Source organism: Emydura macquarii, unplaced genomic scaffold (genome assembly GCF_026122565.2).
Source record: "Emydura macquarii macquarii isolate MOO-44397 ecotype Brisbane River unplaced genomic scaffold, CSIRO-AGI_Emac_v2 contig_2897, whole genome shotgun sequence".
In the NCBI taxonomy this organism is placed as follows: domain Eukaryota; kingdom Metazoa; phylum Chordata; order Testudines; family Chelidae; genus Emydura; species Emydura macquarii.
The window spans coordinates 16,611,869-16,628,353 of NW_027133034.1; the positions used below are offsets into that span (position 1 = coordinate 16,611,869).

The 16,485-nt window shown below is 45.8% G+C and overlaps 1 protein-coding gene across 3 annotated transcripts in view; it reads right to left on the bottom strand.

The window, feature by feature from the left end:
* AUH (AU RNA binding methylglutaconyl-CoA hydratase) overlaps window positions 1-7,097 on the bottom strand; it is a 168,288-nt gene extending 161,191 nt beyond the window's left edge. Inside the window, exons 1-2 of one of the 3 annotated variants that reach the window (XM_067568460.1) lie at window positions 6,722-7,097; window positions 79-146 (exon numbers count right to left, since the gene is read on the bottom strand). In XM_067568460.1, the coding sequence (XP_067424561.1) occupies window positions 79-146; window positions 6,722-6,929 (276 nt within the window). In that variant the 5' untranslated portion in view covers window positions 6,930-7,097. The remainder of the gene's footprint in view (window positions 1-78; window positions 147-6,721) is intronic. The other 2 variants (XM_067568461.1, XM_067568459.1) reach the window with 2 other exon arrangements.
* Window positions 7,098-16,485: the final 9,388 nt, after the last annotated feature.

Here is a 16,485-nt window from a genome sequence, read left to right on the forward strand (position 1 = left end):
GAAGAAAAAAAATAATTTTCAAATATTTTGTTCCAATAGCCTTCCTTCACATTAGAAGCAATTAGTTTATCCTCTTACCATTTTTAAAAGATTTTTATTAAGTGCATTTTTGGCATGAGATCTGTTTAATCCAAGTACCACAATTCCTAGAGGAAAAAGAAGAGCTTGAATCAGTATCATATAAAAAGTGTAAATTAAGTACATACTTGTTTCCATGTTATTTTGACTCTAGAAACAGATATCAAGTGAGGACTGTGGAAAAATGTACACATGTAATTATTTTGACTGTTAGTTTGTTTCCATTTTCAGAGTGTTTTAATAGCCACTAGAAATGACACAATCACTTTAAGGACAGATTCAGAACTAAGACCCTCGATAGGCATGTAATAATTGAACACACATTTACCACATCTCTACACACAAACTTAATATATTTGCATTTGAAATTTTGGCCCATAATCATATTTGCATGAACAATTAAACGTGTCTTGGTACTTAAATGCTGTCTTCAGATATTTCTTCATAAAGCTTTTTAAGTTTTTATTTAAAAAAGAAAAAAACCACAAAGGCACTGCCAGGCCCAAAATTTCAACTGCCAGACTTTTTTTCCGTTATTAGTAGCTGGCATTTAGCATGGCACCCTCTGATCTTGACCAACTCATTCAATACACAAAAAAGCATGATTTGTGTTAGTTACAACAAAAAATAAAAACCCCACCATAATGGTTCTTTGCATGTAGCACTTTTCCTTAACTGTGTCCGAATTTATTCCTTATGTCAGAATTATTTCAAACAAATAGTCAATTTGTTTATGGAAACAGATTATACAGACACTGCTTTCTGTGTACACATGTAGCAAACTCAGTGGCCCTAAAACTCTGATTTTAGGTTTAAAGGTATGCTGCAATCTTTGTTACAGTCAGGTTCCAGGATTTGGATGATACTATCAAAAAAGTTAAGGAAACCGTGTGACCTTTTCAATATCCTTTTAAGTAAAGCATGTACTTTTTAATCTCCAAATAAAGGTGATCATTGTTTTTTAAATTCAGTAATAGCACTACAATACCAGAAAAGCTCTTCTAAATAGTAGTAATGAAGCACTTTTACTCTGCCACGTCATGCAGACACATCAATAAAACAGCTACAGTTCTTGAGGACAGCTGAATTTTCTCTACCTATGTGTTTTCCCGTACTTGTTACTGGATTTATACCTCTTGCCAGGAACTACAGAGTTAAGGCTGACAACATCTACTCCAACAAAATGAGAAAATTCTCTCAGATGTGAATATCAGTCTTCTTTCTTCCTTTTGTGAATATTACAATAGGCTTTTCATATAGTACCTGAAGCCCTACAGCAAGAAAAACTTGAGATTTTTTCAGGTATGCCATGTACTTTAGTTCTAGTATATGTTACTATGAGGCACTTAAGTGAATTTAATCACTTAGCACAAAGGTATAAGAAAGAGTTGACAAATATGGTCCAGACCTTACAAAGGTTTGTTTATATTGGGAGTTTGGGGGTGAGGAATATTTTTGGCTGTATTGCATTGCCCATCTCGACCATGGCAGACAAATACTAGGGAGAAAATTAATATTCGAGTTAGCACCATAAGTAAGACTGTTCTGATTTAAGGATCAAAGTTGTTAAATGCAAAATATAACAAGTTCTCTGCAAGGGGACAATCCCTAAAAGGAAAAGAAAAAAAGTGTACAAGCCAATTCCTCCTACTATTCCCACCAGTTTCACTTCAAGTCATAAACCTACCACTTTCTCCCCCTACTCAAAAAAGTGACAAACACTCAGAAGCCCTTTACCCAACTTTCCAACCTTCCTAAATATGGAAAAAAGTGGCTTGCTATGTGGTTACTAGATGCTGTACTTGCCACTGAAATGTAATCAGAAATGTGTGAAAAGATTAACATAGCAGGTGGAGAAGATGCAGTCAGGTGCATAGAGACATATTCCATGGATTTCCCACCCCACCTCTTTCTTTTTTTTTTAAATATAGCCATATCACCATAGAATCAGATCACCTCTGAAGATAAATTTTCAGATTTATCTTTATAGTGGTAGTAAGAGATAAGGAAGGGTTTCACATGCATTAAATTGGTGACTGAAGTACAGAAAGGTTAAATGATTTGTCTGAGGTTACATAGGATGTCTGTAACAGAACAGGAATTAAACACAGTCCTCCTGAGTCCCAGTCCAGTGGTTTAACACAAGATGATCTATTCTCCTTTTTCTCCCTTTCTCTGCTTATCAAATACCGATCAGACCAAATGTTGATTATTTTAAGAGATTTCACAAAATAATAGCCCTTGGCAATATGGCTATAATGTAGCCATTTTATCTGCTGTCAAAATTCAAGAACATAACCTAGAGAGCAGAAATTATAACGAAGTTTCCCTCTTAACACTATTAAGGTCCTGGGGGGGGGGGGAGGGGAGGAGTGGGGGGGGAACCTACAGTAAAACCATCAAGAGCAACCCCTCATAGGAGTTAGCATAGACTTTAAACCATATTTTCAGTATAGATATAACACACACAACTGCTTAGATAGCATCTGTATAGTCATTTCACAATAATATTAATGACCAGTGTGTCCCCAGCTTTTATTTAAGACCTCACATGACATTCTTTGGTGAACCAGAAGGTATATACCAGGATTGAAATATTCCTGCAACCCCCTTACCAATTTGTATTAAAGAATTCTTGGGTTACACTTGTACTCCCCACGTGAATGAGTTTAAAAAAAAAAAAAAAAAAAAAGATACTAGTTTCTATGATGCCCAGTGGACCAGGCCTGCACTACACTTTGGTTAACATAGCTATGGAATTCAGGGATGAGAAAAATCCACACCCCTGGATACCATAGCTATGCTGGCCTAACCCCTGGTGTAGAGGTGGCTATGTTGATGGAAGAATGCAACCATCATTTGGAGAGGAGGATTAACTATGGTGATGGAAAAACACATTCCATCACTGTAAGAAGCATCTACACTATGGCACTGTAGGCATAGCTGTAGCATCTGTGGTTAGACATATCCTAAGAGTCTGAATGCTACAGCAACCCACTTTACCTCTTTATTGGAACCTTGCTGTTCCTTAGGACATAGAGCTACCCCAGCTGGATGCTGTTTGATCACCCTCTCACACCTACATTATTCTATCATGCATTAGAAAATATTTAAATCCAACTGCACTTTTACATCAATTATATGTTCTTGAAGTCACTAGACAAGCACAATAAAAGCCCAAAACATCTCATTTGTTTCATTCTTAACTTCACTCAAAGCAAAGTACACCTAATGAAGACCTTTCTTTCATTATGTTGGTCCAACAGTCACTTTCTCTCTACTGACTATTCCTACTCCTGAAATGTAAGGAGTTGGAACATGAGATACAGCACTGATTTCCGCTAATGGCACCTGTCCTTCTCTTGGCCCAACCCCAAACTCCTTGCGCTCCTCTACTAACAAAACAAGACTTGCTCCTCTGTGAAGATGGGCTCTTCTCAAAAGCAAGCACAGAAAAGATTTCTTCTTCAAAGATGGTCATAAATTAGAAAGGTATTTTAGCAGAATTGCTTCCATAGGATGTCTACAGCATAACTATCAACCCAAAATGCAAATTTCCCACTCAGACATTATTTGTTCCTTGATCACCATTCCCTTGTGTGTTAATGATGGGGCAGGGCTGACCTAGGAAAGAAAGGTTTAAAAGCTAGATGCTAAGTGACCAAGGAGAGTTAGTGAACAGAGGAGTTTGTAGGAAGAAAAAAGAATAAAGTCACGATGTTCAAAAAGGCTGCATTTGCCAATGCCAAAACCATCCCTGTCCAGACAAAGAATCCGACCATGGATGCCTCCTCCCAGGTGCTGGTGTGGAATTGCAGAGACATGACTTGCATTTTTCTGTCACAAAAAACCAGGTGGGGGAGACCATCCAGTGTGAGAGGTGCCTACTGGTTGAATTTCTGAGAAAGCAGGTGAAAAGCCTCAGGAGGAGATGGCTAGACTGAGAGCCATCCAATGAAAATATGCATATGGAAAGCTCCAATGGTTCACAGTCAAGCTGTAAGGGTATACTGATGTAATACTGTTTCAAAATAAGCAAATAACATTCTGGAATGTATTAGTAGAAATGTTGTAAGCCAGACATAAGTAGTAATTCTTCCATTCTACTCAGCACTTATAAGGTCTCAACTAGAGTACTGTGTCCAGTTCTGGGCACCACACTTCAGGTAAGATATGGACAAACTGGAGAAAGTCCACAGGAAAGAAACAAACAAAAAAAATGATTAAAGGTCTAGAAAACATGATCTACAGGAAAAGATTGAAAAAATTGGGTTTGTTCAGTCTGGAGAAGAGAAGACTGAAGGGGGATGTGATAACAGTCTTCAAGTACAAAAGGTTGTTATAAAGAGGAAAGCGATAAATTGTTCTCTTTAATCACTGAGAACAGGACAAGTAGTAATGAGTTTAAATTGCAGCCAGGGAGATTTAGGTTAGACATTAGAAAGAACTTCCTAACTGTAAGGGTAGTTAAGCATTGGAGCAAATTACCAAGGGAGATTGTGGAATCTTCATCATATAACCTGTTCTTAAAAATCTCAAAACACCCATCAGGAATGGTCTAGATAATATTTAGTCTTGCCTCAGTGCAGGGAACTAGACTATATGATCTATCAAGGTCCCTTCCATTCCTATATTTCTATGATTTTTTTTTTTTTTTTTTTGGACCAACAGGGATGGGCATATGCTGGGAAGGAGAAAGCCATTAAAAACCAAAACCAAAAAAGAAAAGCTCTTGAGCAGGAAAAAAAAAATTCCTATGGTAAACACCACCCTCCACACTGCAGGGCTTCCCCCAGATCTGAATGGTGAAAACCCTGCCATGTTTTATTTTTCTACCCCCACATTTCCTTCTCAGGAAGTCTCCACCAATTCACGGTATAATGCAATCTACATAGTACACCATATCACACATACTCAGTGATAAACTAAAGATATATGCAGCATGTCATGCATGTTTGATCACCTCATACACATTCTAACCAGTAATCCATCTTTGCCAAAACTATGGGACTCTTAACATTATAAGCCCCTGAGCAGTTTCAAATAGTCACTATTCAAGCACTATTAAATCATGTGCCAGTGTTAAGTTCAAATATTTCACAACTCCATAGGTCTAAAAATGGGAGCTTTATTACATTAAAAAGAGGAGATTCCCAGTTTCACAACAGGGCACAGAATGTACTTCTAGCAATGCACTGTCACAAGATACTAGATATTAAAAACCTTTTGTAGATAAAGTTATTAGATAATATTTACAGCCAGTTAGACAGGAAACATTTCACAAACACTTTGCCAAGATCTTTCCCCCTTGTTTCCCTATAACTCAAAATTTCACTGAAATATTTAAATTTGAAAAATTTCAACCCTTTAATAGCTGATTGCAAGACAGGGGCTGTAATAGCAGGTATTGGAAAAAGGTGAAAGCAGGTGCATCAGAGAGACAGGAGCAAATTTCAAGGCCCCATTAAGCCACTGTCACAATAGGCCCATATCTAGGCATGACAGGCCCAACTCCTGAAGTCAGATGATGAGGTCAGAATCTTAGCTTTCATTTAAGGAAAAACAATGTTTCTAATACTCATGGTTAAGAAAAGCATGAAAATACAACCCATGCATAATGCAGTGATGTCTGCCTGAGCCTGTAGGAAGCTTGAAACAAATGGAGAGAGGTGTAAATTGCATCATGAATCTCAATATAATGTTAACTCCAAGACCCAATCCTCTAGCAATCTTTACCAACCCTATCCCAGCAAAGGACTTCATCTGTGGCAGAAAAAGAGCAGCAGCAACAGGTTAGGACAACCCACCAATGAAGATACACCCCTGCTACTGATGAAAATACTAGGGGGTAGGGGAGGGTGCTGTAGCAGGAGCCCCTAGTAGGGTGACCAGGTAGCAAGTGTAAAAAGTCACAAAAGGGGGTGGAGGCTAACAGGCACCTATATAAAACAAAGCCCCAAATATTGGGGAAGTCCCTATAAAATTCAGGACATCTGGTCACTCTAACCCCTACTTCCATCCCTGCTGCTCCCCAGGGGTGAAGCCCCCTGAGACTTCTCAGATGCTCCAGGAAGGGGTGAGGGTGATAAAGTGCCCCACCACCACCACAGGTGGGGGAACAGGCGGCACCATGTTACTATATATAGGGGGCCCAGACAGCCTAGTCCATGCCTGGGAGCACAGACAGACTAGTTCAGACGGGGCTGGCAGCATAGGGGGACTGTAGCATTGCCGCAGCGGGGGCTGGGGGTGGAGAGAGACCGGGAGACGACGGTCGCTGCTCCTCCACCCCTGGTCCATCCCCCCGCGCTTGGGGGCGGAAGGGGGCGGGGACGCACTGCGCATGGGCAGCATGTGGAGGCGGAGCACTGCAGCCACTCTTCTCCCCCTCCCCCATGCATTTAAAGGGCCAGAGCGCTCAGCCCCCTCTCACAGCGCGCAGCTGCAGTACCCCGAGATCAGTTCCAGATCGCGCTGCTGCGCAGGGGGGGACGCCGGGGCCTCCGGCGGGTCGCACCGATGCGCCCAGTGCAGAGGGTTGGGGATGGGGGTGGGGGGGACGCCGCTGCCGGGGCTCCCTCTGCAAGGCAAGTGCCCGCGCGCAGCGATGGGCCTCTGCATCCCCGGCCCGGGCTGCCGTTACCTTGGTTCTCATCGTCCAGGTACCGGACCCGCAGCTCCTCCTCCCCCTTCGCCTCCGAGCTGTAGCCCCTCCCGGCCGGGGGCCAAGCGGCCCCTCCCGGCACCAGCCCCCTGGACCCCGGCCGGCTGCGAAGCGAAGCGGCAGCGGTTGCCGCAGCCAACCTGACTCTGCCCTGCAGGAGGCCCAGGCCGCCCAGCGCCGCCGCCATGCTGCTGCCTCTTCCCACCGCGCTAGCCCCGGCTTCGTGCCACACTGCCGCCGCCGCCGCGGAGCCGCCCCTCCCCCACCTCACGTGACCCTACGGCACGCACGGCTCCCTCCACCCCGCTCCTGCCCACGCGCGGCCTCAGGCAGAGGGACAGGAGGCCCGATAACGGTCCTGGAGAGCGCGCGAGGCCGGCGTGCCCACCCATGCGCGCGCAGTCAGCCACCCTCCTCGTGGTGGTCTGGGGCCCCCTCATGCCCAGCAGCAACCTTCCAGCCACGCCCCCTGTGACTCAGCCAGCTGGGGCCTCAGGCGACCCCTTGGCTGCAGAGAGGGGCCACGCACCCCTTGCATACAGAGCAAGCAAGACCCAGCCCCCCCCCTGCGGTCACCCAAGGGTGACCAGATAGCACCTGTGAAAAATCAGGACGGGGGTTGGGGGTAATAGGAACCTGGATAAAACCAAGGCCTGAATATCGGGACTGTCCCTATAAAATGGGGACCTCTGGTCACCCTCTTCATAGCTGCTCCTGCTCTGAAACACCATCTGGGTTTGGATTCTCATCCCAGAGACACAAGGCTCCGGCCACGGTTTGTCTCAAATGATCATTGGACCTAGCTTTTGTAGAGCACTTTTCATAAGTAGCATTCAACCCACTTCGCAGTCATTAATGGAATTAGCCTCGCACCACTGCTCCCCTCCTACAGATAGGGAAGTATTTCTATCGCCATTTTAGGCTAATCACTTGTCCAAAAAGTCATTAGAGAGACAAGATGGGGAAAGTTATATGTTGTTGGACCAACTTCTGTTGCTGAGTGGGACAAGCTTTTGAGCTACACAGAGCTCTTCAGGTCTAGGCAAGTAACTCAGGCCTGGTCTGCACTGCAGAGTTAGGTCAATGTAAGGCAGCTTACATCAACCTAACTCTGTAAGTATGTATGCTACAATGGTGCTCCTGCCAATGAAAGTCACCCACTACACAAACTTAGTAATTCCGCCACTGTGAGAGGCCAGTAGCACTTAGGTCGATGTAGTAGGGTGACGCAGTGTCTACATTACTTACATAGCCTGTTGGCTGTCAGCTCTATGGGGGGTTCACAGTTGGAGCCCTCCCATCCCCACTCCTCAAGGGCTGACAACCAGAGAGGAAATGTGAAATAATAGTGGCTGTGAAACTGACAAGAATGTCAATTTCAGTGCTGGTAGGCTCCTTGCCTTGCAACTGAGTCCTGAAGGGGCTTGGGCTGTCAACCCCACACAGCTGTCAGTGCCCCCACAGTGCCCCACTTCAGCCAGTGCAAGTGCTTTTGGTGAGGATGTGCAATGCCAGCGGAAGGAGGGTAGTGTGGACACCAACAGCTGGTTTAATTACTGCGTGGCTGTAGGTTGACCTAACTTAAATTGACCTAATTTTCTAGTGTAGACAAGCCTCAGAGTCTCACTGCTAAATACAAGGAGAAATAAATTGTTTAGGACATGTAGTTAACACATTTCAAGGGACCGTTCAAGGTGAAATGTCCACAGTCCCATAGGAGACCTGTGGCCAAACTGGGAATTGATCTTGTGTTTCCCAAGATCTACGGCTAGGGCCCTGACTACTGAACCATCCTTTCCCTCCAGTAATGCCATGTTAAAATGCTTTTGAAGCAGTTTTTAGTATGGCAGGGCATGTTTACATTATAAACTTAAGTCAGCCTATATTAGGTTGAGTTACAGCCACTGCAGTAATTACTGAAGTTTTTCATGTCCACACTACCCTCCTTCTGTCAGTCATCTGCATCCTCAGCAGGAGCGTTACCACTGATTTAAGAAGGGTAGTATTGGGGGCTGAGAGCCCAAGCTCTCAGCTCCTTGCGGAGCTCCCTTCTGGGAGTCCGGCTGCCCCATAACTCCCTCCTGCCCTCCAGCAGCCTGGGCTTTGGGATCTGAGAGCCCAGGGAGGCAGCTGGACTCCTGATGGGGAGCCAAGACCCTGGGGGGAGCAGTCCAGCAGGAAGTCCAGACAGCAGCCTGGCTAGGAGCTGAGAGCCCAGGTGGAAGTCCTTCACCTGGTCTGGGTGACAGCCTGAGCTGTGAGCCAGGCAAGCATTTCACAGGTCAGAGACTACCAGCCTTTCTTGTCAATTTCACGGCTTTAGCAGGGAGACAAGAATGACAGCCAACAGCGGATGTAAGTAACACAGTGTTTATACAGACAGTGCGTCGCCCTAACTACACTGACATAAGCCCTACACCTTTTATGGAGGTGGAGTTATGTTGGTGTAGCAGGCCACTTACATTGGCGGGAGCAAGACTGTATTGTAGACACTGACACAATTAGTTTGATGGAAGCTGCCTTACATCGACCTGACTCTGTAGGATAGCCTAGCTGCCCAGTCTTTATTCCACTAGTACAGACAGAGCCTTTGACACCTCATTTTTACGTTTTCTTTTCCCTTCATCTCCTAAACTTTGTTTGAGTGACTTAGAAATACATCTGTTTTGTAAATGTGAAAGATTAAACTAAAGGATAGATTTTAATTCTGGAAAACAGTTTTGTAACCACGATGTAGTCAAACCTCTGGGTTGCCTAATGCATCATGTCTCTTTTGTGTGTGTCTTCTAGGCTCTCATCTTTTAACAAGTTGAAGGATATGAACCTGAAAATGTAAGCTCTGGTACAAACCATTTTGTACAGTGCCAAGCACATTGCTGATACTTAATAAATCAATCGTAATCAAATCACTGTAGATAGGAGACATTTTTAAAGAGGTTTCTCACCACATCTCTCTAGGTAAATAGGGAAGAAAGTTGAGCTACCTTCCTTGATTCTAATGCAAATTCATAATTTCATATGTTAAGGCCAGAAGGGACCATTATGATCATCTCATTTTTACCATTATGGTCCACATATGCAGTTCTCTGTGTTATGTGGGCCACATCCGCATAATATATATATATATATATACGTACCTGTAGTGCCCTTAGCATGTCACATGGGCCATGTGCTGATTGGGCCGCAGGTTGAGAACTACTGATTTAGTTTGACCTCCTGTATAACATAGGCCAGAGAATTCCATCAGATGATTCCTGCACCAATCCCATAACTTCGCTAGAGCATCTCTTTTAGATCTGAAAGGAAGAAATTCAATTCAGAATTCATAGGAGCTAAGTAAAATTGTTAGAGCTGTAATTAGTCTAATATAGTTGTGTGGCCCTCAAGGATGACTTAAGAAGAACATTAGTATTTGATTGTGGACTGAAAATGTATCCCCATAGCCACACCATGTGATTTTTAAACTGAAGTGTTTTAATCATGTCTGTCCCTGTATGAAGGAATTAAATAGTACCACCACTGACTGCAGTCCTGATATAAGTATCTTTGAAATGAGCCAGAATCACTTAGAGCAGCTGCAGTCCTTTCCCTGATGCAGTTGCTCAGCAGTGCCCCCACTGGCTGCCTTCTGAGGAAAGCAAACATCTGTAAAATAGTCCAATGGTTTTCAACCTTTTTGCATTTGCAGTCAGACCCCTAAAAGGTTTCGAATGGAGGGTGGACCCCTTTGGAAATCTTAGACTTATATCTTTCTGATATAACAAAATCTTAATGATTTATTTTTCAAGACTTGTGTAAAGTTAAAAAGTAAAAAAAGAACAAAAATTTAATTAATTAAACAAAGCATGCATGCTTGTTATATATTTGTATTATATCCCTCTTTGTATTATATTCCCTTTTACCAACTTCGTGACATTCATTTAACTGTATTTTGTTTTGTTATTTTAGTTCCATAATATAGTTTGCAGTGTATCCTATTCCTTCCTTTAGACCGGCATTTTAAGCATGAGTCAGAAGATTTGGATGGAAATAGCATTTTCCATATATTCTAGTTCCCTGATTGTTCACTGTGGTTTAGTTCTTCCCTCACAGTGTTAAAGTCAGAATAGCAAATGGAAGACAAGGATAAAAAAACCATACCTTTCTTTGTAAAGATTTTCTGAAAATATATCATTGATGCTCCTTATTATTGAAATAATTTTCTTTATATTAACTCCAATTGCAGAGGAAGAAGTTGTACGAACATGGAAAATCTCTCTAAGAGTGTCACTAATGAGTTAACACTACATAGAGCTCAAGTGTTCCTGTTAAATGGACTCCATCCACACACCAAAACCCAAACATTCCTATGTGTTGGTGGTAGTAACCATAAATTGACTGGCACAAGTCAACTGAGCTTCCCTGATCAGCTGCTAACATGACTTATCTGTAATGTGGACACAGGTTAGCACTGGTACACAACAATCAAGAGCAACTTGCCCTCCAGGGACTTCCCACAATCCCCCAACATGCCCCACCAGCTATTCTTTTATTGCCATGTATCAGTTTCCTGACCAGAAGTCACCTACCAGTCTGCATATGGTTCTGCTCAGCCTTAGTTCCACATATTCCACTACCAGCAACTGCACTCATCCATCTACAATGCATGCTTTTTTTTTTTCTTTTTTTTTTGAGGCTAGACCCGCAAGAAAACATCATCTCAGCAGGCTGCCACCTGGCCAGAGACCTCTACCAAGGTACTGGTGGATCTCTGATTTGCTTCTGGCAGGGCCTACAATTTCAGGAGCTGAAACATGAGTCAGAGCATGGAATTCAGCAAACAGGATCTATGTGCTGAGAGAAAAAGCAAAGGGATTAAAATGTTCCACTGGAAGATCAAGACCCATAATTCCCAGTCTGGTAATTGCCTGACAATATGCTCATACTACAATTAGATGGATCACATTATTAGCAACACCCCAAGCATGGACCCTGCTTTCACAATGGACAGTTTAAGGGCTCCAGGAAGGGTCATTGGGATAGGAAGGAACATGCAGACCCAGAGAACAGTGAGTGGGACTAAGAGGCACTGGCATCTGGTTGTCCTGTGCCTAGCCACTCAGAGACTCGGTTGGAGTCTCAGGACATGTTTGCAGATGAGACCAAGGTGAAAGAATAGCCCAAGACAGACATATCAGAAAACTGGCATTACAGCCTGGTAAGATACACACTACCAGTCTCATTGTTATGGAGGATATTATGCCATGTGGAGGTGGTAGAAGGTTTACCTATTAATGGCCACTCGTAGGTATTTTTACTGTAGTGGTGTTTCTCCCCCTTTTCCCTGCCACTCCTTCCACTCCCTGCACCTCATGACCCCCACCATTACTAGATATGTTGATCAAATGCAGGGGGGTGAAGGCATCCTCCAATGAGGCCAATAAGGTCTGAAATCAGAAAAAGGGAATAACAAAATACTTAAAATGGTTGCATTTGTATTTGTATTAATATTAAGAGTTTTTGAAGTAACGAGCTGCAAAATTATGGATTACCTGTACAGTAGGGTGGGAAGTGGGAAGGAGCACCTACTGTACCCCTTGAGTGTCTCACAGGTTTTCCTACATCACTCAGCAATTCATGTTGTAGCTGTCACAGCCCTGGTCAAGCTTGCCCTTGTTGGACACTCACTAGGCTGCTGTGTTTGGATCCAAACACTGGATGTGTGTGCTTTTAAACTCCCCCTTGGTCTGGGTAGGCTCAAAGCACAGTCTCCTTTGTCTCTAGGCTCACTCCTGGGGCATAGATTCTGTCTGATAGCCTTGCTCAGAAGTGGGACCTCATGATCCAACCACCTTAGTCCCCGTCCCCCCTTCCTCTGAGCTTAAGCACACCCTTTCACCAAGTTCCACCCTTGTAGGCACTGTGGTTTATATTTTATCCCTTCAGGGAATCATGGTAGCAAAAAGACACAGACTTTTCAGGAGACTTTCTAAAATAATCACTCTTTACTTTGGACAGTGCGAGAGCTATTTTTCATGGTTCTGTATAAGAAAGACCTGTACACTGTCTCAGTTTCCTCGCCACCACTCTTCAGCATTCTTAGAGATTTGGGTTCAGGATTTGATTTGAGATTTCAGGATGCCAAGTCACCTTACCTGGACCACACTCCTCCAGCCCCTGGTTTCTCCTCTGAATCATGGAGTTTCCCCCGATCCCTGCAGCCTACATCCTTCTGCTTTGGCTGGCCTAGTAATCTAAGTGTACCTTCTCCTTCCAAAAGCATGTTTCTTTGTGTTCCTCTGTCTCAAATTTCTCAGCCACTGTGATTTTAAAGGGCTATATCAGCACCTCTGTCTCTTTGTTCCTCTTTTGGGGATTTTCCATTCCTCTAGAGATCTGAATAGATCTATTTTCACCTTGGTTGCAGCCAACTCCTGTTGTGGAGGTGGATGGGGCTGCTCTGGTGCCTTTCCCTCACTGCTCAACAAACTGATCCTGACAATGCTCTGGCTCAACATCCTGAGCCCCGATCACCCTGGCCTGCCTCCAGAAGAAAATCTTGGAGTTCTTCTGTAGGGCTGTGCTGGGTCTCTGCGGGTGTCCTGAGCCTCCCACTGAAGGAAAATGGATGGGCCCTGCTCTGCCTTGGCAGTCAGGTCCATGTCTTCTGCCTTCAGGCCCTGCAGAGACTCCTTTATGGTGCAGGTAGTCTGGTGTGGAGCATGTTGGCACATGCCTTCTTCCACTGCCTCTGAGGGCTCCGATACAACCAGCAGCTCTTCTATCTCCACCCGAAGGGTCTCCCACAAGACATCTCTGAGCTGCTGGTCTTTTACCAGGACCTCCTTCAGACCGGGAAGCTAATCTTGGTGACCAAGTCCATGGTGGATGCTGAGGAGGGGAGGACCTCCTTGCAGAGCCCCTGCTACACAGCTCCCCTCTAGGAGTGCAGGTGTCAGAGTCCCCCTTGTTGTGCTAGAGGCTGGTTCTGGCTAGTACCATCAGGATCAGAGACTTCCTGGACTACAATCGGGAACTGGGGGGACCCTATGGCACTCGGCTGGCAATGGAGCTCTTCACCCCTCACGTCCCCATCACATACTCCAGGAAGTGAGGGCTGCCCTCTCACCTGCCTTTCACATTTTCCTAAAGTAGGTGTTCTGGAATGGTGCTTTCCACCTTCCCTTTGCCCTGAGCCCTCTGAACCTTATCATTCTCTCCCCAAGCCTCCCCAGCCTTCACACCATGTACCATCTGAGCTGGCAGCCAATCCATCTCCAAACTGCACCCAAGAAACAGTTGTACAGCTACCACTTTGTTCTGCCTATATGCCACTTGTTGATAGCCCTTAAAGACTGTCTCATTCAGAGGTAGATGCCCGTCCCTGTCTATTTGGCAGAAGGAGTATCTCTGGAAAAAAGTTAACATCTTGAGATCAAGTAGGTGGCAGTACAGCAGTGAGTAGATAAACTGAATCATATAACTTCCCACATTCTCCACCAGAGTTAAGAAGTCTAATTCTTCCCTGGATGAGCACATGTTAAGTTAAGTTGTACACTAAGGAGAGAAGGGACTTAAAAATGTTTATAGAAAAATGCATGTTCCCTCTGAGTCAGTTCTTGCTTTTTAGGGTAAACCACTTGTGCATTTCTCATGCACTGTAACAGCCTTTACATGGAGTCACAGACAGTCCCCTTGGGTACTCCAGTCTCTCTTGCCATCCAAGCAAGCCTGCCTTTATGATAGACGATCCCTTACATCAAAAATCACAACAATATTCAGGTTACTGCCAGTCCCAAAGGACCAGTCACTTACCCCAGGTCTATTCTACCTTAGATCTCTCACCAAAGACATTGCTTGTAGCCAACTCTGTAAAGATTTATTAACTTGGAAAAAGATAAAGAGTTATTTACAGGGTTAAAACACGTAAACATACACACAAATGAGTTACAGTCTTAAATTTAAAAAAATAATAGAAGCTGCTATTATGTGCAAGCTCTATATGCCCTTCAGTGGCGTGGTGAGGAGGGCCAGGCCCCTGAGTGCCAGCCTGTGGGGGGCACCAGGCTGGCCCTTCACAACACGCAGGAGGAGGGGGACGCAGGTGGCTCCGAGGGGCATCCTCAGTGCCTCCCCTCCGCACATCATGAAGGGCCAACCCGGCGCTCCCCCCCAGGCTGGGGGGGGTGAGGCCGCCCCGTCCAAGCCGGCACCAGGCTATCGGGCTGGAGCAGCAGGTAAGTGCAGGAAGGGCACACCAGGCTGGCCCTTCATGATGAACCCCTCAGCGCCTCCCCACCCGCCCCATGCTTCATGAAGGGCCAGCCCAGCCCCACCTCCCCAGGCCGCGGGATGAGGCTGCCCTGTCCAATCTGGCGCTGGGCTGGGCTGCTGCAGCAGGACAGGCGGGCGCTGCATGGTGGGTAAGTGCGGGGGAGCGCGGAGGAGCCAAGCCTGGCTTTGCATTCTCCCCTCCTCCTTTCCCTCCCGCAAGTACAGACACCCCCTCCCCGGGGCAGCTGGGGGGGCAGCGCCAGGATCCCTCCTGCCCTGTGTGGGGTGGGGCGTGAGGCCTAGGGGGGTGCAAATGTAGGCTTGGCCCCCGGGCACTGGAGACCCTTCGTACGCCACTGATGTCCTTTAGGGCTAACCTAAGCTAAGCATCTTGGGATACCTTTGCTTATACTTAGAAATATTGCACTTTCCAAATTCCAAGCAGCATAGTAATACAGTTCCTTCTGTTCAGGGATATTTATTCCCTTTCCCCAGAGTTCAAACTCTGATGGGATAAGAGTTTGTGCACATCACCTTTTTATGGGTGTGGAGGTTTCCAGTTTCATAGCAAACACTTTTATAGTTACAGAGCAAACACTTAAATATTACCTTATAACATAGGATATAGATATTATAAGTGAGATTAATGCATGCAGCAACTCATAAGCATTTCATAAGGTCCAAACACTAAACACATTCTTCTAAACGTAACATCTATTTTAACCAGGCTAACACACAGGTGAGACAGACTGGTTCTCTCTTCGAGTGATTGCTCATATCCATTCCATTATAGGTGTATGCCAGAGCTGGGAGGGAAGCCCGCACTCTCTACCCTCCTTGACCGTCTGGGGAGAGACTTGGACTCCTGTCTCCGCCAACTACCGGGGCCACCCAGCGCGGGTTTACCCCGAGACGCAGTTCCCCTAGCCCTTGGCCGAGGGGGGGGACGGAGGCATGGGCAGGCCCATGAGGGCGCGTACCACGGCGAACGCCTCTGGCGTCGACGGTCCTTGCAGGGGCGCTGCCCCACTCCACAGAGTCGGGGAAGGCTCCCTACGTGGAGATGCCGGTGCCGGAGTAATCTCCACGGCACGTGGCTGGGGCATCTTCTGACTCCCCCCAGGCCAGGCAGGTGTGCAGAGGAGCCTCAGCGCGTGGTGTCCTTGCGGCGCTTCGGTGCTGGGCCCTGGATCGACGATGCCGGTGTCGGAGGAGCGCTCTGCACCGAGGAGCCGCTCGGTCCCACAGGGGAACGCGCCAGTTCAGAGTCCGGACGGAGGGCGGACTCCATGAGGATAGCTTTCAGTCCCGCCTCCCTCTCCTTTTGGGTGCGGGGCTTGAAGACTCTGCAGATCTTGCACTTATCTTTGCGGTGCTGCTCTTCGAGGCATCGGAGGCAGCGATCGTGAGGGTCACTCACGGGAACAGGCTTGGCACACTCGGTGCAGGGTTTGAAGTCTGTTGAGCCAGGCATGGCCCAACGTGAAGAA